Here is a 23,039-nt window from a genome sequence, read left to right as displayed (position 1 = left end):
AGGCTGAAGCAGGGACAGCCCTGGCCACAACAGGAGAGCAGTACAGGGGCAGGGAGGGTTTGAGCCCAGAATGTGGATGCTTTGGGGTTCCTCTGCTCCTGAGGCCCTGCTGGCTGCAGCTGCCCAACCTCTGGCCCTTGCCCAGCCCAGCAGGGATTTTGCCAACTTTGCACATTTTTGGCAGAAGCTAGAAAACATCACTGGTGCCAAGGCGGGTGACAAGAGAGAGGAACAGATCATCCCTCACACAGGGCTCTGCTGTGGCCGTGGGAGGGCAGAGACCTTCTCATCCTCCCAGGCACCCCATGGCCATGGCATGGGACTAAGCTGTGCTTGTGACCCTTTTCATTAACAAGCAATTAATTCAGGGCTACGCTGAGCAGCAGCTGGGCCCACCTGGGGCAGCCCAGGGCCAAGATGGAGGTTTCCTTGCACACCATCTGGGGTTGGAGGCCAGCCCCACTGCTTCTTCCTGGGCTAGGGGACACAGGGAAGGGAACCATGGTGGGTGCATGGCCTGGACTTGCTCCAGCATGGCCAGGAATTAACAGGCTCCTCTTCTGGGCAAGCAGCTCCATGGTTCCCCCTAGTTCTCCCCCTGCAGCCCCCTCTCCTCCATCCGGCAGCTCCTTCGGCACCACACATCGTTTGTCACTCGGACAGGTTCAAACAAACCCGTCTGGGATTAATTAGGCTCCATCTTCGTTTCCTGCAGCGCTTCGCAGGGGCCAGGCAGCAGAAGGCAGTGGGGAGGCAGCAGACAGGCGGGCAGGCTCGGGCAGGCAGGGATTGGATCATGGAGCAGGGGGAGAAGGTAAGCAGGGATCCCCCAGCCCCCAAATCCCTGCCCCAGTGCTAACGTAGTCCGTGCTGGATGCTGTCCCGGGAAGAGGAGGCTGCGGGCGCTGTGCAGCGTGGATGGATCCAGGACTAGAGAGCTGCTGCCACCTCGTGCACGGAGAGCTGCTCCCACACAGCCTCTTCCTAAACCCCCCGAGGATGGGCCCAAAGGCAACCAGGACCCTTAGGGACAGGACTGGATCATGCCAGCGAGGAGAGACACAGCCAACAACCAGCAAGTAAAACCAGAGCCCCCCATTTATTAGCAGTTGGTTCAACTGGACCTTACACCAGTGCTTGGGAGCCTCCCCCAGCGCAGCCCCCACGGCCCCACGTGTGGCTACAGGGGCTCCTGATGAACATCCAGGAGGGAAAGCTGCTGCCAGCAGGGCCCTGCACGTGGGGGGTGAAACACATTCCCCCCCAGTGCCCTGGCCCCACTCTGGCAACATCCTGGGCACTGCACCCCCCTCCCGCAGAACCGCTGCCATCCCACATCCTGCGGGGCAGCTCCATCCAAGGGGAAATCTGGGCCCTTGTCCCAGTGAACCCGTGATGGCTTAGTCTCCTCTGCCAACAAATCCCAGGGCGTGGGAGAGGCTGCAGTTCTGTACGGCACCACTGATACAAAGATGTGTCTCCCGCTGGGAAACTGTCCCATTTCCCCAGCGACCTTTGTCCATGTCATGTGTAACAACCAAAGAGACCACGTAAAACCCTCGGGGTTTAGGTACAAATTCTGGCACTGAAGAAAAACACCTCCCTGCAAAATGGGAACCAAATGAACACCCCCCCACCCACCCCCGTAAAACCCAGCATTATTAAAATACTTTCGTTTTTAATATTCAAGAAGTTTGAAGTTCTCAGCATCCTTCTGATTGCCGTTATCCCAATGTCTGTTTTGCCTCCGAGCTCTCCTCCATGCCGGGGCATGCCGGGCACCACTCGGCTTTACCACAGGAAACACCACGTGTGTACAAGACTGCAGGATGGGCTTGGGGGCCATGAGCACACTGGGACCAGTATGCCCAGACCAGCACACCAGACCCTTCTCCTGCTAGGCCACAGTCCCACCACGCTGCCCACGGAGGGGGAGCCAGAGGTTGAGGAGCTTGAAAATGATGACAGAGATGACAAAAGAAATTGTGCCCCAGTCTTTGAAAGAAAATTCCACCTTGTTCTCTGCTTTTCCAAGTAAATGCTGGGGGAATCCAGCAAACTCGTTTCCTGCCATGGGGCTGATGGCAGGAATGGGTCTGGGTTCCTCCATGATTTGGGTCTCCACAACCTCCATCTCTCTGCTCCAGCTCAGCAAAGCCACCACCAACACACCCAGAACGCCTCCTCCACCCTTGGACCAGGAGGTGAGGGACAGCTCTGGTGCCGCCCTCGGACCCAACAGTTGGAACCCATTTTGAGCAAAGAAAGGGGAAATTTGTGCCACTTCCCTATGCCAGAGCAAGGTGAGAAGGGACCAGGAATTAAAATGGAAAAATAAAGAGCTACAGGTGTGGGGCAGGCAGAGAGGTGGGAGCACAGGGATTGCAGAGTCGGATCACTGCTCGGGCAGCCTCCAGCAGAGCCCTGTGCTCCTGGGGGTCCTCTCCAAGCCTCTGGCGCAGCCATACACTCCTGGGGGTCCCCTCCAAGTCTCCAGTGATGCTGTGCGCTCCTGGGGTCCCCTCTAAGGCCAGGTATTGCTGAGAAGGTCTCGCCGGCGCAGGGTCAGCCCCGCTCAGGTATTGCTGGGGGTGGCAGCAGCAGCAGCTACCTGGTGCTCTGCAGCTCCTCCCGCAGCCAGGTGGGCAAAGTCTGCCCCATTTTGTACAGGAGCTTGGAGAGCTCTATGTTATGGTCCCTGTAATAGTCCCGCAGGAAGGCGCGTGACTGCAACGGGAGAGCAAAGAGAAGGGTCAGAGAGACCAGCCCAGAGCCCACCACCCCAGCATGGCCCTGCTTGGGACCAGCCCAGGAGCCTTTCTGCATACTCACATCCGAATCCATCTCAGGGTACTTCCTCCCTTTGCTCTTTCCCAAGCATTTCGTTTTCCCTCCATCCAGAAGCTGACACCAGAATCCTTTCTTTGGATCAAACCTGTGAAGCGAGAGCTTTGCCTCAATCCTCCTACACTCCCCACACCTTCCATAGGCATCCTGCCCAGCAAGTCCCACTGCTCTCCAGCCCTGCACAGGGCACTTCTCCATCTCTGGAATCCACAGCTCAGCTAACATCTTGTCATCAAGCCCCTGGTACCACAGATTCCCCCTGCAGCTGTGCAATAAGCAGCCCACCAAGGCTCATTCATCACCCTGTTGAGGGAGTACAGGGTATACTTGGGTTTAATTACTATTTTCTGTGGCACTTTTGTCCCTGGACGCCCTCAAGTGCCCCACAGCACCTGGGTGGACACATATATAGGCAAGCCCTGGCAGAGGTAAGTTATTATTTCTCTAGGAGCTCTGGAGGCTTCCCACAGTGGAGCTTAACACAAGGCTCAGAGCAAGGTGACACCTGCAGAGGTGCCACACAGCCAGCAGCTGCTCAAGCATGTACAAGGACAAGGAGTGCCAGAGCTCCAAACCATCATCTGTACTACAAATGCACCCCTGAACTCTGCTCCAGCAGCCCAGGGCTGTGCTTGGGCTGTCTGCAGTGACCCAACTGTGGTGTCTGGGTAAGTCTCAGGGAAAAGCCTGGCCCCATCAAAATCAACAGCAGCTCTGTGGAGAGGCCCAGGACTGGGGGCTGCTCTGGGAGACTGCTGGGTGTCCTCAGGGCAACCCACTGCATGGGAGCAACAGGAGGGTGGAGGAAGGAGAAGTTTGGGGAAGGACTCACGCCAGGGTCTTGTGATAATCGATGAAGTTGGTCACGCTGAGGAATTTCTGGACCGTCTCCATCACTTTGGCGGGTTCTGTTCGGAGCAGCTTGCCATCCAGGACCAGGATCTGCAAGGAGCAAGGCATGGTGGTGAGGTGTCACTGGCTCCCAGCCCCACTCTCCTGGGGCACAAAGACACCTTTACCACACCTTTGGTCATCTCAGAGCTGAATCTGCCACCTGCACAGGGGTCCCTGCTAAATACCAACGTGCCCAGGTGCTCCCTTACACTGGATGTTGGAAAATGAAATGAAACTAAAAGCCAGGGCCAGGATCCACCCGGGACAACATCAGAGCTTCTGCCCAGGTCTACCCATCACACGGCCAGCTGGGATTGCAACACAGCAATTACACCAGCAGCAGGCAACTAGTAGACCTTATAAGGGTAATCGACAGTGGAAAAATCATTCAGGGATTGATCCCATACAACCCAGCAGTGCTGCATTGTGTGGATCACAGCAGGGCTGGCATCCAGCTCCTATTTTCCCTGCAGACAGCTCAAACCATGGGAAGCTTCACCTGCTATTTCTGTGCTGTTCAGTGCCGTGGTGACACCAGACAGGGCAGCCCCAGGCGGGTCTGTGGCCTTGCAGAGCCACCCACAGCCCTCTGCCCCCACTCCCTTTCAACCCTGCTGTGAAAACCTGCACAAGGACATCTTTGTGAGTTAATCCATCACCAGGTTCCCTTCTTGAACAGCAACTCCCCTCTGCCCCTTCTCCAAGCACTTGTACTCTTCCCCCTGTGGTTTTTAGGGAGCAACTCCACAGCGGACCTTGGATCCAAGATCTCTTTACCCCTTGCTTGGCCTCCTCCAGGCCTCCCTGGGTGCTGCCCCTGTAGGATTGGGGTGCTCCCATCCCTACCTGGTTGGCGTGGTAGCTGTTGAGCCAGCGCTCGATGTGGGTGGCGTACCAGCCTGGCACCAGGCAGCGGTTCTGCAGGGTCCGCAGCTTCGGGGCAGCCTCAGGCCCTGCTGTGATCACCTCGTGGAAGGTGTATTTCAGGGCAACCGGGTCGTCGTGAGCTCGCTGGTGCTGTCAGGCAGGAGCAAGGCAGGTTTGTCCCCAGGGCAACTCAAATCCTTGGCTGCCCACAAGGTGCAGGGGCTCCCAGGCCACCATGATGTGTCCTCATGCATCATGTTCAGCCAGCTAGTGTGGCATCCACAGTCACCCCATGTCCCAAACCAAGCCCCTTGCTCGCTGCCCAATCCAAGGGAGAGGCAGAGGCTCACCTGATACCAAGAGTAGGCTCGATCTGCAGGGTTGATGAGGATGGTGATGATTTTGGCCTTGGACAGCAGTGCTGCAGCTCGCCGGGGAGCCACTTCAGAGTCAAAGTAGTTGGCACTTTTCTCAAAGTAGAAGTCAGAGGTGGTGTTGGAGGGGATGGGGAAGAACTCCATGTACCTGGGGGAGGCACAGTGTGAGGATGGCAGATAGGCACCACAAGATGTCCCCAGCACAACCCTCACAGGTGATGTCTCAGACATTCAGATGGGAAACCCCACAGCACCACTGCTCCCCATCCCAAAGTTACGAGCACTCCCAGCACAGTCCCCACAGTGCAGAGACCCACCAGTCGATGCCCTTGTGATAGTTGTGTCCATTGAAGAACTGTATCTCCTCGAAGGTCTCTGAGCTGGGGTAGTTGCTGCTCAGGTCCGGGTGCATCCCCAGGAAGAGATAAAGGGCGGTTGTTCCTTTGGACAGACAGAAAGCAGGAGCTGACATGGGCCAAACCTCCCTCAAAGCTCTGCTTCAAGGCAGGAGGGCTAATGGAGGCTCTTTGGGAATGTGGGGGTCCTGTCAAGCCTCCCAGCATGCTCACAGCACTGGGGATGAAGGAAAGCACCTGTTTTTTGAGGCCCAATGATGAGAAGCTTCGGGAATCGGTCACAGGTCTTTTCTTTGGACCAAATGTCTTTGTGCCGTTTATCTTCACAGGGATCCTGAAACACAGTGTGAAGGATCAGAGACAGAGAGGCCTGGATGGGACCACACAACACTGCTCAACCCCTCTGCCTGAGCAGACACACAGGGAGGCCACACTGCTCAGTAGGCAGGGCAAAGACCAGGCTTATCTCCAGGTCTACAGGGCAAACATCCTTCTGGCACTGCCTGCAGAACCAGAGAGAGGTGAAAAACCCCTGCTTACCCAGGGAATCAGAGTGAAATCCATGTTGGAAGTGACATGAGGCTCAGAGCAGGGCCAGCTATACCCCACTACCCTTTCCCAACACAATAAACAGGGTCACTCCCCCTATTCAAGGCACAGGGGTACCTGCCACAGTGGGTCCTTCTCCTCAGAAAAGATCTGGAAGTATTTCTGTGCCAGCTGCACGGGGGGCAATGTCTGCAGCTTCAAGTTGGTCCAGGAGTTGAGGAAGTGGACCAGGTGCTTGAAGGTGTACAAGCCCAGACGGTCATTGCCATAGTTGGACAGATGGGTCATGAAAATGCTGATCTGAAGCCAAGAAGACAGAGCAGGGGTTAGTGGAGCCTCAACCAGGCAAATGGCTCCCACCCTGGCTGAGGACATCAGGAACATCTCCCACAGCAGTGCCAGGACAGCTCTGCAAGACACCTGTCAGTCTGTCCCCAGGCAGTACTTACAGGGTTGAGGAGCACAGTCAGGAACAGTTCACCCCCGTTGATGATTTTGTCCAGCTCACTGGAGCCACCAGGATATTCATTGTAGAAAATGGTGTGCGTGAAGAGGCCACAGGTTTGCCGGGGGAGTACCTGGGACAGGAAAAGAGATATGGATGGAACAGGTAGAAGAGCCAGGGCAATGAAACAGCCACCTCCAGGCTTCAAGAGCTGGGTTTCCTTCCCTTCCCAATAAAAGAGGGAACCTGACTTCAACCCCTCAGAGGTCAGGACCAGTTCCACTGCCCCTCACCACCCTTGACTTGAATCCATCCACAGAAGGGAAGAAAGTGCACAGATGGAAAGTGTGTACATACAAGCTTCACCCATACAGGATAAGAAGAGGGGCACAACGCCCTCAAATTGAAGCTGTGCAGAAACTGCTGAGGTTCTGGTTCTGGTGGGGAAGGCAGGAGAAGAGAAGCACCAGAGACAAAGCCCAGCACTCACCATGATGCCATTGTGGATGAAGCCGCGGCGGTAGCGAGCAGGTTTCAGGTGTGGATATTCCTCTGTGCTCGTCACCCTGATTGACCAAACCTGCTTCCAAGCCTCGTACAACTGCACGTGGACAGGGTACACACCCGAGTGGTGGGGGGCCACAGCGTACCCCATGTCAGTGGGGATGCCATGCTCCTGCAGAGAAGAGAGTGGGGATGGGTGACTGGGGAGACCCCGAAATCACAATCCAATCTCTCTCCATTCCCAGCTACAAACTGTCTAGTTGTGCCTCTGGAGAGCAACCAAGGCAAGGCTGTGCCTGTTCATCCTCTCCTAAGCCTGGTTGTCTCCATGAAAGGGAGCCTAGAAGCAGCCATGCTGGGTGGACACCTACTCCTTTGCTTCACTCAGACCACCCTCACCCCTGTCTTCTGCTGTCACTCACAGAACAGACACAGCAAAACTGTTCTGTGAAGAATGAGGAGTTACAGCTAGATAGGACTGTAAATTGGTTTATCTCAGTAGATACAAAACAGCCTGCAAATTCTGAGCTGGAACGCTGCCCATCCTAAGTAGGAAAGGTCTGGTCTCTAATTAAGCACTTGCAATTATCAGATAATAAATACACGTTAGTTTGAAGATTCCTCTCTTAGGCCATATGATCCAATTATTATGAATAGGTCTGGCTTTACTAGGTGGGATTTAAGGCAGCTGTCAGTCAATCACAGCATGAACTGGTGTCACTGCCAGACAAAGGACAGCCCAAGTATATGGACAACCCAAGCTGAGGGTCAGAGACTGCCTTTACAATCAAACATGAACCTGACAGTTCAGCCTGCAGAGGGAGTTTCCATCAGCCATAGCCTCCCAGCACAGCCACTTCTCCAGGATTCCACATCATCACCCAGCACAGCATTGCATGATGCCAGGCTGAACATCTCCTTGGGCTGCAACCCTGCATCCCCACAGTGCCAGGCCAGGCAGGCACAGCTGCAGGGCACAGACAGGGTCTCCCCTTGAACAGCCACTGGGGCAGGTCACTGCCACAGCAACAAGCTGGCTGCTGCAGATAAATCCTTTAGCTCCAAGTACTTGAGTATGAAGTCCCCCAGCTGCAACATGGGGGACATGACTTAATGTCACCAGGTCCCTCTGCTCCAGCAAGTAGAGACCATCCCCTGGGAATCTTCTTTGCTCCCCTTTTCCCATCCTCCCCTCACCACAAGCAACCCCTCCGGCGGCATCTTACTCACGACAGCGAATTTCTTGTTTAAGGTCATCTGCTCAGCGAGAACCGACTGGTTGTGGAAGAGGTGAGGCTGCATGTGGCTCCACATGTGGGGGAACCACCAGAACTCCTTCACATAGGACAGCAGCAGGTCATCACCTTCGTCCTCAGCATCGGTACCTGCAGCATGACACTTGCTGTCACCACTGAGCTGTGTGAGCAGCTGGAGCAGAGGGGAGGGGCAGCCCCTCTTGGTGGCCAGGTGATGGAAGAATAGTGTGGGATGCCTGAGGACCTCCTACAGCCCTGACAGCACCCTCTGAGCACCAACTGGTGCCCCAGCACCAGCTGCACAGCACCCACAGGAGAAGCCTTGCCCTCCTCACCTGTGTGGAAGAATTTCCCTGAGTATCCCAGGTTGAAGGTGAAATTCGGGATGTGGGTGCGCAGCTCGTTCTGTGTGTCAAACAGTGCCTGGGGGAAGGGGAGAAAAAGCAAGGTGTCCTCAGCATGTGGCCTCAGGGATAGCTGCCACATCAGGACAAGCACCCACGTCCCTAAGAGCTTTGCAGAGGGGCTCTCAGAGGGACAGAGGAGGCTCTGAGGGCAGGAAAGTTCATGTCTGGAGCATCCCTGAGCAAGCACAAGTGTCCAGCCCTGCCCACCAATCCAGGAGAGCACAGACACACCTTGACATCTTCCACCTTCATGCGTGTGCCCTCCTTGCCCACGAAGATGTCATCAATGTCCACCAGGATGTAGCGGTCAAGGGGCAGGGACAACCTCTTGCCCGTCAGGAAGGAGACAGAGTCCACAAAGACCAACTTGTGCAGCCAGAAGTTGAGGTTGTTGCCAAAAAGCACCCTCTGGATGCCATCGTGGAGGCCCAGGTCCTGCATCACAGTGGTGTGCAGAGCAGCATCCACACTCATGTGCGGGATGGACTCGGCTGACTTGGTCTTGGCCAGGAGGACAGGCTCGTAGGTGGAGTGGTTGGACTGGAAGACGGTCCAGTCCTCCCCAGGCAGCACACCCTTCTCCACCTCACTGGGGCGTGTGATGTAGAGCAGGGGTGACTTGGGGTTGATGCTGCAGTCCTTCAGCGCCAGGTTGGAGTGGAGGAAGAGGGGGAAGCCCTTCAGCTGGGCACTCAGCAGGCTGTTCTCGTTGGCCTGCAAGGGGAAAAGGGGAGCTAGAGGAGATGGGACACCGAGGATGAGGCAGGAGCTCACCAGGGACACCAATAGCCAAGGCAACAGAGACAGCAGCTCACCATTCCTGGAGATCTGGGTTCTGGGTCCCCCCCTTCCTCTCTGGATGTATGGGGTGCCCTAATACCCCGCATACATTCAATCCTGCTCATATCCAATGTGCAAAGTGCCCCAAGGCTAGAAGCCCTGGGCAGGGGTAGAGCTGCTGAGCAAAGTACCTGCTCACACTTCTAACAAACCCCAGCAAGGGTTACTGCTGGGAAACAAGTGCTAAAAGCACCTGGACTGATCCCAAAAGTATGTCTTTACTCTCAAAACCCCCAGAGGCCAAATAACACTTCCACATGGAGGGAGTTAAGACAGTGCTTCTACTAGAAGCCTGTGACTGTGCCAGGCTGCGGTTTGACTCCACACCAACTCAAGATCCTTGCAGAAAGCATGGGGAAGGCAAAGCCTTTCTGGGGCAGCAGGACCCCAGAGTTCCCTGGCTCACATCTGGCCTGGCCACGGGGTCTTGGTTTGCCCCATGTATGCCCTTACCTTGAAGAAGCCGATGATGCCCACACCATACTCCACACAGTACTTGTCCAGCAGCTCCCGGTTCCAGGCGTCCAGGTTGACATACTTGAGGATGTTCTCATAGATGATAAGTGCAAAGCGTCCCCGGTCCTTGTCGGTCAGCGTGGGCATGTCCCCCTTCCCCGGGGCAATCTCTGTCCTGTATTTGAAGCGACTCGACTCCAAAATGGCCACGATCTCCTGGCCCAACTGGGAGTAGAGGCTCTCCACGAAGACCAGCACCAAGGGGTCTGTGCGGGAGGAGTCAGCCACCTTGAGGGTCTTCAGTGGCAGCAAGCGGGAAGGGGCGACCTTGGGCTCATCGCAGTCCGGCCCGGCCACGTCCCCAGAGGGCTCCAAGCCCCTTTTCCACCCATATAAATAATAAGCAGAGACGAAAACACTGAGCAGGCAGAAGGCAAAGAGCAGGAGCAACACCACCTGTGGAGAGAGCTGCCAGATACCCCGCCGGGCCCTGGCCAGCACAGTCATCCTTGCATCTGCTGGGTGAGGTGGGGCCCCTCTCCCCTGCCCGCCCCCTCCCCTCAGAAACCCCGGGGAGGGGAAGAAGCAACCAACCAACTAACAAAAAATTACGTAAAATCAAATTGAATACTACTAATAAATTAAAATACTAGCAGGCTGCCTGTGCAGGCTCTCTCCCCTCCAGCAGTCGGGCGTCCCTCGCTATCCGCTTCATGTCACCATGGCAGAGGCACCGAGAGTCCCCTTGCCGAGCCGAAATTCCTGTGGTGGTGGCAGCAGCGGCAGCAGCAGCTCCATGTCTCAGCAGGGCGAGGGGGCAGCGGGCAGCCTCGGCGCGGTTTGTGGTGGGAATACAGGCATGGCGGATCCCTGGCTCCCCACGGCTCCACACTGCGCCCTGCGAGAGAGAGGTAGGATGAGAGGGCAGGGACTCAGCAGTGCCTACGCTGCTGCTGTTAATTCTGCCAGCGTGACAGCCCCGTCAGAGCCCTCGCGAGCTCACCGGCGTGCCAGGGCTTGCTGCAAAAACACCGTGAGCTCCCGCCGGTGCCAGCGATGGAATGGGAGTGCAGTGCACAGTCGTGCCGTGGGATCCTGGCTGTGGGTGCACCTGGAGCACAGGTGCCTCACCAGGTGCTATGGATGGGCACCTCTAGCCCCCCGTGAATCCCTGGTACCTCAAACAGCTGGAGAAGCAGCCCCGTTCCCCCTGTGTGCCCAGTGGGAGCCACACTGTGCCGAGGAGACTGGGGTGGGGGGATCTTAGCCCCCCATGGCCCAGCTCAGCCGACAGGGAGGGACACAGGAGGGACATGGGCAGCTGGCCAGCTGGGCGGCTCAAGGCCGAGCGAGGAGCTGCCAGCCAAGGTCACTGAAATGGGCATGCGGGAGTGTCCACGTGGAGCCAAAGGGACCTTGGGAATATTTTTCCCTTCCCTGTGAAAGGCTCATTTGAAAAAAGAAAAAGAAAACAATGAGCACTGCTTGCCAGGAGGTGAAGCCACCCAGAGTACACACTTATGAAACCAATGTGTCAAGGAAAAAAAGGTGGCTCGCAGCACTGTCCCCAGATTCACCCCCAGTGTTGGGGACAAGGGCAGGAGTCCCTGCTCCTCCCAGGGAGAGTTCCCTGTGTCCTGCTATCACCGTGGCTGAGCACCCTCCCTGCTGACACCAGCCGGGCTCCTAACAGGATTAAACGTGGCCGGCTGAGCGGTACTGTGGATTACAGGCTGGGGCTTGGTAGGGTAATCCTGTCATCCCTGCCCTTCCCAGCAGCAAGTCCTGCTCCAGGCAGCACTTCCCAACCCTGCCGACATGGCACTGCTTCAGCCAGGCCCCCATAGGTGTTGTTGGCAGTCAGTCTCCTTCCAGCATCCATCACTGTCTCCTCCTTCACCAACTCCATGACACACCAGCAACCTCCCCTTGCTGGCTGTGTCGGGCACGGTGGAACATCTGGGTTTATTGATTTGTAATTTATCCTTGTGCACATGGATGATCTCCAGGCAGGACCAAGAGAGGATGCACCTTCTGTCCTCAGCCCCTCCGAGGTGTGCCCTGCCTGTTACACCTCACTCCTTCCACCCCTCCAGCATCCCTGGGACAACAGCCCCATTGGGGTTTTGGGACAGACTACTTCTCCACGTTTGTTGATTTTAGGGATGTGTTTGTGCAGAGGGAGGCTCCCCTGCCTGTCTACCATCCCTAGGGATGCAGAGTTGGGAATTCATTACCCAGCATCCTGGCCATGCCATGCCATGCCATGCCATGCCATGCCATGCCATGCCATGCCATGCCATGCCACTCCCTCTCTGTTTCTTTCCTCTGCCAGGAGCAGTGGGTGCTGGCAGCAGCATTCCTGCAGTGATAGGCAGGCAAATGACAGCACTGGGTTTGATGCCAAGTGCCAGAGCCAGCAGCTGATGGGCAGGACTGTGTGTCCATCCTTGCACCACCTTCCATGAGACAGGGAACAAGGCCCTCCACCTTCATCACCTGCCATTTCCAAGGGCACTTCATAAGTCCATTCTGTCCTAAGAATTTTTAATTACAGTACTTAATGACCAGGCTTTGGAGACAGCACCTCTGGCCAGACACCGGCTGAGTCTCGCCAGGCTGTCATGTCAAAGCCTGCCTGGGCAGGGGACCAGCACTGGACCCCCAGAGCAGCCAGGACCAGGACAGCCAGCATCCCACCCCAAGCACCTGCCAGTGTGGCAGAAAGCAGGCAGGAATCCTGCTCTGCTGGTTCACTGCCAGAGCAAACCCTCCGTGGGGAGGATGCCAAGAGCTTTGGGGCGATGCTGCAGGGTGGGGATGCTCCTGCCCAGGGTTCTCCCTGTGCAAGTGGGTGCTGGCTGCATCCTGCCCAGCAAACCCCTGCACATCCCCGGCACTGGTGGGAGAGCTGACAGCTCCTCGCCACAGAAGGAAGCAGGTTCAGGCCTAAAAGCACAAAACAAGTCCTTGAGACCAACAGCTTCTCTAAAACAAAAAGGGAAACAAGATGGTCGAATTTAAAAAACCACAAGACCTGGCAAGGTGACAGCCGAGGTCAAACTTCCTTTTAACCTGATTTTTAGACGCTGCTCAGGTGCCTTTTAAAACCACACTGGTTATTTAAAAGGCACCAGCTGGAAATGTCAGCCTGAGTCCCACACACAGATCTCACCCCCCCAGAAACGGTGCTGGCAGCCTCCCATCACCAGGCAGGTGCTCAGCCACAGCCTCACATCAAGGACCCCGGGAGAAAGAGCCCTGGAAAATGCTCTTTTCCCGTGGGTTTCTGAGCAATGCCCTGGCACAGACTCCACTGGAGAGGAGGCTCAGTGAGGAGGCTTAGCCACCGTGCTCTTAATCCGGCTGCCCTGACAAACACAATCAGCATCCAAGCAGCTTCCCAAGTGTGGCTGGGAGCCTGGAGCACCCTGTGGAGCCAGATCTGACCCCAGGATCCCAGGGAGCACAGCCAGGGGACAGGGAAGCCCTTTACTATCAGCACTTCAAATCTAAGACAGCTGCAGGAGGAAGGGAAAAGTGGTTGAGAAGCTTTTCTAAATTCACCCCCCAGTGCAGTTTGGGGATAGTGGTTTCCCCCTGCCCAGAGTTATTTTCCACAAACACTCCCTGAGGAATCATTGCACCCCAGAAAGCCAGGGAAGCACTGGATAGGATGAGAGGGAACAAAACCATCTCCATTAGCAGCTTACAGCACTCTTCCTTTAAATACCGGTGAGATTTTGCAGGGATGCAATGGGAGGATTAAATATAAGCAAGGAAGTGCAAGCAGATCCGGAGGAGAGGCAAGGGTCAGTGATCCCAGAGGACAACCACAGCAAGGTTTGATTTATTGGGGGGTGGAATAGGTCTGGCCACAGGTGCAAGCAGTGAAGATCAGGCAGTTCACAAGTCCCATCTGTTGGATAAATCAACTGTCCCAAGCACATGGCCCAGGGATGGGGGGTGAGCTCAAAACCACCGGTGTGACAGAGCAAGAAATTGCTCACACATTTCCCTTGCACTGTTTTGGAAATGGCTGAAAGGGAGGGGCAGGCATCCACCTTCATGCAGAAGACACTCCAAGATTTTGTGCAGGAACCCTGACCCCTGACTTTAGTAGCTCCCAAACCTCCAATATTCAACCCACAGAGATGAAGCCACATCCTAAACATCACAGACAGACAGGTTACTCTGCTCTTCTCCTGCCAGCACCCTTTGGGTGGGCACCCCTGCTCCTCACTCCTCATCACTGCAGGGAGAGACCCACCACTGCTGGGTAATCACCTAATCACCACCATGCCAGCTCCACTTCTCCATGTAAGCAGCCCTGGGGGTTAAACATGGATGGAGGAGGATTTAGAAGCAGGATGCTAAATTGCATTGCACAGCTCAGCGATTTGCAATCACTCCTGCTCACTCCAACACTTCCCTTTCCCTATCCGACCACTGCAGGGAAATGTGGATGGATCAGCCCCACCTACACATCTGCTGCATCTCCCATCTGAAGGCAAAAGGCTTCTGGAAGGTCTAAATTTGGCCAGGCTGGGACCCAGGCCCCCATCAGGGGAACAGTACTCATCCCATCCCTTCTGCTGTCTCTCCCACACGTCACACACCCTCACTAGCATCCCCAGTGATCACCAACTGGTGCCCTGAAGCCCTGGGAATCAGCATTACCTATAAAAGATGCACAAAAGGCAGTCAAATTATTATTAATAGGTTTAAGTTCTTTCTAGAGGGAATCCCCTTCACTCACTGGTAATATTTAGAGGGCTACAGATCTAAAACCACTGAGCTAAGCATGTCCTTAGAGAAGAGATTAATGCCATCACATTATTCAAGAGACAACTGCAAGCTCAAGACAGGGGAGGTTGCTTTGAAAATGAAAAAGTAACTGGCATGAAAAAATGGCCTTTAAACACCCACCTCTGCACCGCTGCCTTTATCAGCTCTAAATGACAGTGATCCCAGCTATGACTGAAAATACCTGCAGACAGCTGGAAGCACTGGCAAGGGAAAAGACCCATCTCAGGATGCAAAGGACCACTGTCTGTCCCTGTCCCCATCTCCTCCCTCCCCAGCCAGGGCTGGACCCACTGACCAAGAGAAGGCACAATCAGGAGATGATCTCCTTTACTGTGGTGTGTGGTGGTGTGATGAGCCCATCAGGATGCTCCAGAAGCTGGGACAGAAGCCCTGCACCACAGGAGATGAAGCCACAGCAGCCCAGGAAGAGGAACTCGGCATGAAAACTTCAGCTACTGCAAAACCAAGGGATTTCCCTGCTGATCCCCATGTCCTGACAGCCTGGGTGAGCCTTTACCATGGGCCCCAGAGATTTGGACAGAGGGATGAGCTGTTTGGATATTCATGCACCTCATGCCAGAATGCACAGCCAGGGTGTCCAGGCAGGGGAGAGAGCTGAGGAGCAGCCAGAGAGGGGAAAACACACCGAAGGACACAGAGGAGCAGAAAGGAGCTTGTCCCAGTCACCCACTCACTGGAGGTTTTGTAATGCCAGATAAGGAGCGTATTAGTGGTAGATTACACAGACTGCTTAAGCACTTTGCAAACAGTAGTTACAACCTGCCAGGAAAAAAAACACTCTGCTCTGGGAGAGGAACAATCTCAGTGCTGCTTTCCTGAGGACACCAGCCTTCCCACGGTGCCCAAGAGGTGCCAAGTTAAAGAAGGACAACAGCAGCCCCAGCAGCTGACCTTGGGACAGGCAGGGACAGGCAGCCACTGATGCTGCTCCCACTGCAAACCCACCTGGCTCTGCTTCTCCCCTCCATGCACAGGCTGGATACAGCCAAACACAAGGGAGTACCAGGAAAACTCATCCATGATTTATAAGGGCTAGAGAATTTCCACCCCAGGAGGACTTCAGCAGGGAAATCCTCCCTTTTCCTCAGCCTTTTTTTTTTAAGATCTGATTTATAGAGCCTGGCCAGAAGTAAGCAGTTGGAGCATTCACCTGGATTGCTGAACCGAGCTTCCCCCTGACACCTCATTCCTCTCTAGAAATAAACCTCCATCTCCTCCTGCCCACCACCTTCCTGTTCCTGAAGGAAAAGACCAGTATGAGTCATGAGCCTGGTGAAACTGATTAAGAATTTTCACTTTAAACCAGTTATTTTTAGTCAAAGTGTCCAGCTCTGGAAGAGGCATTTTTTCACCCCGAAAGCCTTGTTAGCTCTTCAGTTTTACTGCAAAAGATAAAAGTAATGTTTTTCTCATGTTTTCTTCAAAAAAACAATCATGAGAACAGTTCATTGCCTTCACAAGGATGGAAAGGCAAGGTTCAGTGTGCAGCATGTATTTGCTGGATTTTTAAGGGAGAAAAAACTGGATAAATTTTTTAAAATCCGAATCCCTAAAAACTGGGTGAGGTTTCTCAAAGCCCATGATTAAAACATTTTCATGACAGAGCAGCTGGCAAGCCCAACTGGAGGGTTTTTAAGACTAAGGTTCTAGCAAACCTCACATCTTAAACCCACATCCCAAGGTCCTGTCCCTAATAATCCCCATCTCCCACCCCATTCTCCAGTCCCTCCAGTGAGGCTGCACAGAGGAACTCCCCTGCAAAGGTCACCCTGTTTCTGATCCTGAGGCACCAGTGGCTCCTTGTCCTCAGCATCCTGATGTGGAAGAGTACCTCGCCATCTCCCAACACCCACATGAAATCAGTCTCCTCCACAAACTAGGGCAGCAATTAGCAGCAGTCATTAGCTTTGCTACGCCCCAGGGACACTGGGTTGGGAGGCTGATCCCTCAGCACCGATGATCTCCAATACCATCCCAATGAAAGACCCCACAGCCAGGTTATGGTTTGGGTTGTGCCGCTGCAAACCCCCAAAAAAGATGAAGCCCTTCACAGGTGACTCGTCCTTAGGGGTTTTTTTTTGTCCTTGAATCCTTGGGAACAGCCTCGGAGCAGAGCTTGGGGAATTCTCCCAAACCTTAATTGAAAGAGGCGCTTAACGAGGAGAGTTTCTTTTGTCTGTTAATTGAAACAGGTTCTTACCGACAAAACTCCCCATGAATTTTAAGTGGGTTTGCAGAGGGAAAAAATCCACTCAATGAATTGGGTTTTCCTGCTTCGAAATGTGCCGTGTTGGTTCCTGTGGCTTTCCAAGCACCCAAGAGCCTTTCTGGATAATCAGAGTCTGAATCCTGAGTACTTTAAAAAGAAAAACTATGAGGGGAAAATAATCTCACATGCATTTTTATATTTCACTGGAGTGGCAGCCTGCCCTCTCAAGCAGCAGGTCGCATGAGGACTCCTACCCAAAATACACAGACTGAAAGTCCCTCAACACCACCTTTTGCTGCCTCTGACACTTGGCTTGACCAGACTTTCCCTGCAGAGATGCCAATCCTGCCACGAGTGTGAGGGTGACACTGGATCTTAGAGAGCCTTAGGGCAGCAGTGATTCCCTGTGCTCAGCCATGGTAGCACTGTGAGCCCCACAGGACAGTCCAGCTGCTTCCTTTTCTCAACAGCTTCCCAAGCTGGTAGGAGAGCAGAGCCATCCTGCCACAGAACTGCCAGCTGTTCTGGGGAGCACAGGTTGCCCTGTGAGTGCAAACCCAGCCCCAAACCAGCACTTTTGCAAAGCAGCATCCATAAAACCACAGCATGAACCAGCTCACAGAGAGCAACCAACCCCCCACCAGTGCCCGCATTCCAGAGAAATCCCTGCGAGGATGGAGCTGCCCCCTCCTCCCAGGGGCTCCCCGGGATGCTCCTGTCAGACCACATCCATCCTGCCTGATGCCCCAGTGCTTTGCTGAGCTGCCTCTGACCTCCACTTCCCTGCAGTCTGCCAGGACAGACGCTGCCAGGAGCCCAAAGCACCCGCAGGGCCAGGTGCTGGCAGCCAGTACTGAATTAGAAGTCAGAGCAGTCCCTGCTGTGATGTGGGTGTGCTCCCGTGATGGCTCCCGGGGTGGCAGGTCCTCTGGGAAGGGCTGGGCAGCACACACTGACGCACAGGCAGGACGCTTCCAGGGCCAGCATGCTCCAAGGTCACGGCCGGGCCAGGCTGGAGGTCAGATCTTTTATTAGACCAATGGACACAGTTGGAAAAACCGACGCATTTTGGCCGCGCAGGCATTCCTCGGGCCCAAGAACACATCTGTTTTTTCCTAAAGGTATTAGTTAGGCTAATAAAAGACATTACCTCTGCATGCAAACTTTGTCACCCTTAAAATGTACCAGAGGCTGCAAGGCTCAGCAACCCAGGGAAAACACAGGGAGCAGGAACAGAGCACAGAGCATACTTGCAAGATCTGTTTTATTTTCACCATCTAGAATAGTGCTGGCAAAGCCCACACTTGCCCTCAACAAGCACAGCTGCTGGCATCTGAGCTGCCTCTTGCCTCCCCTTATTCCTGATCCAGGTCTGAGGCTGCAGGAACCAAGTGGCATGTCCAGGGGAAGCCTGTTGCTTTGGTTTATCTGCTCCAGCATCAGCCCTGTCCTCTCCTTCTCCTCTGCAGGGGCTCCAAGGCAAGCAAATGCTTGAGGAACCAACCTGTCATGCCCCACCTGCAGAGACTCCTTCCCTCCTGGCCTCAATCCCAGTCTCTGATGTAAACCCATGAGACCAGCAGAGCACCAGCACAGGGATGGATCAAGGCTGATGAGGAGACTGAAAAAGGCCTGAGCCATGTGTCCAGGCATTGACAGCACTCACAGCCATACTTCAGGACTATGCTGTTAACACTTTTTAATGCATCCCCTTTTTTAAGAGCTCCAAGCCCTGGGGCTGCCAGGCTGTACAAGGCTGTGAAGATGCAGACTGTGTTGAGAGGAAGAGGAATACTTGGTGGGGTCCTGACAAGTAGCTAGAAGGTATCTGGGTTTTGCCAAGGCATGAGAAGCAGAGCCAGGAGAGCAGCAGGTTACCCCAAGGAGCAGGGACATCCTGGGGGCTGTCATCCTTCCCAACCATACCCAGAGCAACGGGGTGAGACACACATCTCTCCATGTGGTGGAGGGAGCTGAGCAAGACATCCCACACTGCACATCTAACCCTCAACATGCCCAAGCTCAGAGACAGGAATCACTTCTTCCCTGCTTTTACATCAGTGATGAGACTTCCAATATATTTTGTGTTCCTTGGCAGCAGCAGGACAACAGGGCAGAGCTCCTGGGATAAAGTCTTGATCTCTCCAACACAACCTCAATCTCCACAGCTTTGGACCAGATCAGCAGCAGGGCTGAACTCCAGGCATGCCCACCATAAATACCAGGGCACTTCCTCTTGGGATACCTCCCATTTAGGGATCTCTCGACCTTCCTAAACCTTTTCAGGAAGGTTTTAAGGTAATGAGAAGGATCCTGTGTCCTTCCCAGGGCAAAAGGCTGCAGCAAGGTCCTACTGGTTTTGGGGAGGACATGGGAACCGAGGTGCTCCCAACTCCAACCCCCTGGCCACAGGCTGCATCCACATGTGGGATTTACAGCTTGATATTGATTTGTCTTCTGTAAGCTCTGCCATTACAGTTGGTGGCTTTTGCAGGAAAACAACATGAATCATAAGCTACAGGCTGCCATCTCTCCATGTCCGCAGGGTGTGACTCATTCAGCCCTTCCGGGGGTCTGGCATGAGAGCTGCCCTGCTCCTCCTCACCTGGGGACAGACACAGAGTGGGCACAGGGGACACCATCTCCCATTGGCATCTGGAGACTGAGCTGTCACAGCCCCCAAGGTTTGTAGAGTGGTCAGCATCACACTTTCACTCCACCCAGGCCCTCCTGCCCCTGTCTCTGGTTCCAATACTACCAACATAAACATGAAAATGGCATAAAGCAATGCCACCACCTCAGCCAAAAACACACAAGGAAGTCAAGAGCAGTCCTGAGGTCCTCAAGTTGGAAGGGTTGGAAACATCAGTGAGATAGACTGGGAACCCCTGTTCTCTGAGGCCAAGAAGCAAACACAAGACACAGGAATTTAATATCTTGCTTCTTTTGTCTTGAGTCCTAACATTGTTCTGGCAGGCTCTACCTCAACAGCCAAAAATAAAACCACAACTCATCAAGGTACATCTAGAAGGCAGAATTACAAAAAAAACCCTTTTAAGCAAAACCCCTCCATGACCCTGCCTGGAATACTAAGAGCCAAGAGAGCAGCTCCATCTCCAGCATGCAGTCAGAAGCTGGGATACTTGGGACCACAGCCGCCCATGCCCAGCCCAGCACCCAGAGATACCCTCAAAATAAAACCTGCTTACAAGAGCCTGTGTAATGAGAGGGGCAGGTGTTGATGGTGACACTCTGCAGCAGAGGACACACTTGGCTGTGCCATACTTCACCATGACACCCTACTGAAGAAAATATTAATCATTCCCTCTTCATTCCAGCCTGGGTTTTGACTTATGAGGTGTCTTTTTCCTTCCATTTAAATTACCACCAACAGTGCATTAAATATGTCCTGTTCCACAGTACTGACAGAGCCACACAGAAAGGGGGGGGAAAGCCCAAAACAACCTGTAAGGAAAAGTCTGTTTGGCTGGGATGGATTTTCCATCCCCATCCAAACAAAGTCATACCAGACCCACCAGCTTCCCAAAGGGACAGGAAGCGGGAAAGGCTTTGTGTTTGGAGCTTCCCCGTCAGCATCCGTGTCCTGTGCCAGCAGCTCCAGGCTGGAAGGGACAAATTTGGGGGCTGCAGCTGGTGGGGTGTCATGGTATGTACCGGGGCTGGGGGAGGTGACCCTGATGGGTGGCATGGGGAGGTCCTGGCTTCCCCATACCCACACATGGATGTCCCAGCCATGGAGGGGCATTGGGAAACATGAGCTTTGCCCTTGCTGTCCTTGCCCAAAAAGTGCACTGACACAGGCGAAGGGAAGATGCTCGGCCATTTCACCAGAGGTCAGTGATGTTCGGGTTTATTTTCCTGCCATATCAAGCCCCACACGTTTTTTCTATTGTTTAATTTCCTTCTTCTCCACCCATGGCAAGTTCACTCAGAAGAGAGGAACTTATTTCTTATTGAATTGTCCTGGTTGTTTTACTTGGAAAAGGATGACTTCTTCAGCCATGGTCCCCATGTGCAGCTGAGGGGAGCAGGCACGGGGCTGCTCACCTCCCCATCTGCACCAGCCCAGCCCCAGTAAAACCCACTCTCGAGATATGAGTAACAAAGATGCTGCTTTGCTGCAGGAAGAGCTGCTGTTCCAGGGCTGCCGGCGACAAAGGGGCACTGCAAGGCACCGGTTTCCCAACCCTGTGAGCACTGTTAGTGGCAAGACAACCATCCCCATGGTGTGCTGTGGCAGCAGCTGGCTGGGATCATGAGAAGGGAGAGTCCCGATGCTGGGATGTGACTGCAGTGCTGGGAGGGAGCACCAACCTCGATGGGAAGTAAAGCCTTCCAGGTGATGCCAAAGGTCGCTGGGCTTCAGGGGCTGCCCCTATCTGCGGGGGACAGCCTGCCTGTGCAGTGCTGGAGGCAAACCCAAAAGACTTGGGGAGATAATACACACAGCAACGCGTGAGAGGCCCAGGAGCTCACCAGCGGCTGAGAAAATGCCAGGACCTCTTCCAGAGGCGGTGGTGAGGTGCTCCACGGGAACGCCAGCCACACTGGGCAAGCCGCGCCATGCGCAAGGTGTGCACCTTCAGACCGGCGCTGCCCTGGCTGCTCTGCTCCTGCACGATTTTAGGTACCACCACTGGCACTCCTCGGCAGCGGGGACGCCCCAGGCCCCGCACCCCACTGCTGGCGCCGAGCTGCAGCTTGGCCTCGACTGCTCCTCGGCGGTGCCCGGGAGCGGCGGGACGAGGGCACCCCCGGGCACGGCGCGGCCTCGCCGCCTGCTCCGAGCCCCGTGCCGAGAGACCCCCTGACCTGGCGGGGCCGCGGGGCGGCTCGGGGCAGGGGGCTCCCCGCCCGACCCCCGCTCCACCCGGGCCGGCTGCTCCCCAGGGCACCGGGCCGCTCCGCCGTGGGGACGGGCGGGGGGAGCCGCCGGGCCCGGTCCCCGGCGCAGCCCGGCCGGGGCGGTGCGAGACCCGGCGGCCCCGGCCCGCGCTGCCGCCCGCCCGCTCCCTCGCCCGCCCTTTGTCTGCGCCGCCGCCCCGCTCGGCCCGTACCTGCCGCCGCCGGGCCCGCTCCGTCCCTCTCCGCTCCGCTCTGCCAGGCCGCCGCCACCGCCCGCTCCGCCGGCCCGGCCCCGCTCGGCGCGTCCCGCCCGCCGCCCGGGCAGGCACCGCCCCCGCCGCCCCCCGCCAGCACCGCCCCGGGGGCCGCGCGGGGCTCCGCGGCTCGGCGGGGCCGGGAGAACGCTGACCAAGGGGCTGCCCCCGCCGCACGTGCTCTGCCCAGCGAAGCCCCCGGCCCCTCGCCCCGTCCGGCCCCGCGGTGACCGTGAGCCGGGCAGTAATCCCCGGCGGGAGGGCTCAGATCCCCGCGCCCGGGGTGCCTGTGATGATCCATCCGCCCGGCGATGCTCCCACCCGGCCCCCACATTCCCACTGTTTGCTGGGATGAGCACGATGGGGTGCCCGAAGGGTATGGCCCAGGCAGTGTGTTTGGTGTAACTGGGGTTACTGATGGCTCCTACACAGAGCCCTTTCATCCTTCCGCAAGTGTATGCACAGCCTTTGGGTCAGATTTTTGAAGGCAGTCAAGCCTGAGGTTATCCCCAGCCTCCTCTCCAGCCGCAGAACCCAGGTGTCTTTTCAGGGTGCTGGTACATCACAATGTTTCAGCTTTTCCGCCCTGACTTCAAAGCAAGCTCAAGGGCCACATCCAAGTCACGGGCTGGCTGCCTTCAATCTGCACAACACACAAAATTCCCTTCATTCCTCAGAGAGGGGGAAAATTAGCTTCTCCACTTCTGCCCTGCCCTCGGAGGCTGCCGGGGGCTGTGCCGGCATGTGGAGACACACTCCGGTCCAGAGTTAACCACCCACCTGAGCCGCCCAGGTCTGTCTCACTGCCCGTGTTAGAAGGGTTGTGGTGCATTAAGGCAACCCTGTCAGGTTTCGTGTCCAGCCCATGGGGACAAGTTTCATGTCCAGCCGGCGGGGATGAGATGCGGCAGGAGGTCTGCTGGGTTTGGTTTAGGCAGCATATTGTGGGAGAGCTTCCGACTGAACAGGAGTCGAGGAAGCAATTTCAATCAAATGGAAAGGACAGATAAACAAACAAAAGGGAAACAAGAAAGGAAATTGTAGGGAAAGAGACACAAAGAACGGCAGACAATTATGGCTGC

At 55.4% G+C, this 23,039-nt stretch overlaps 1 protein-coding gene across 3 annotated transcripts; it reads right to left on the bottom strand.

The window, feature by feature from the left end:
- Positions 1-1,080: 1,080 nt before the first annotated feature.
- Positions 1,081-22,032, bottom strand: NDST1 (N-deacetylase and N-sulfotransferase 1). 3 transcript variants are annotated; one of them, XM_085073730.1, is made up of 15 exons: positions 21,916-22,032; positions 9,796-10,696; positions 8,734-9,216; positions 8,431-8,518; positions 8,070-8,224; positions 6,826-7,011; positions 6,340-6,468; positions 6,008-6,190; positions 5,579-5,675; positions 5,303-5,426; positions 4,959-5,133; positions 4,588-4,758; positions 3,680-3,789; positions 2,833-2,935; positions 1,081-2,727 (listed from the first exon to the last, which is right to left on the bottom strand). In XM_085073730.1, the coding sequence occupies exons 2-15, from the start codon at positions 10,303-10,305 to the stop codon at positions 2,608-2,610; spliced, it is 2,634 nt and encodes an 877-aa protein (XP_084929856.1). In that variant the 5' UTR covers positions 10,306-10,696; positions 21,916-22,032; the 3' UTR covers positions 1,081-2,607. The 3 variants fall into 3 exon arrangements, with proteins under 3 accessions (XP_084929856.1, XP_084929857.1, XP_084929858.1); XM_085073731.1 differs by lacking the exon at positions 21,916-22,032 and adding an exon at positions 10,977-11,116; XM_085073732.1 differs by lacking the exon at positions 21,916-22,032 and adding an exon at positions 10,802-10,929.
- Positions 22,033-23,039: the final 1,007 nt, after the last annotated feature.

This window comes from Lichenostomus cassidix, chromosome 13 (assembly GCF_008360975.1).
Source record: "Lichenostomus cassidix isolate B80296 chromosome 13, HeHo_3.0, whole genome shotgun sequence".
NCBI classification, from domain to species: domain Eukaryota; kingdom Metazoa; phylum Chordata; class Aves; order Passeriformes; family Meliphagidae; genus Lichenostomus; species Lichenostomus cassidix.
The sequence above is the reverse complement of the archived record's forward strand: the minus strand, read 5'-3'. Positions and strand labels throughout refer to the sequence as shown.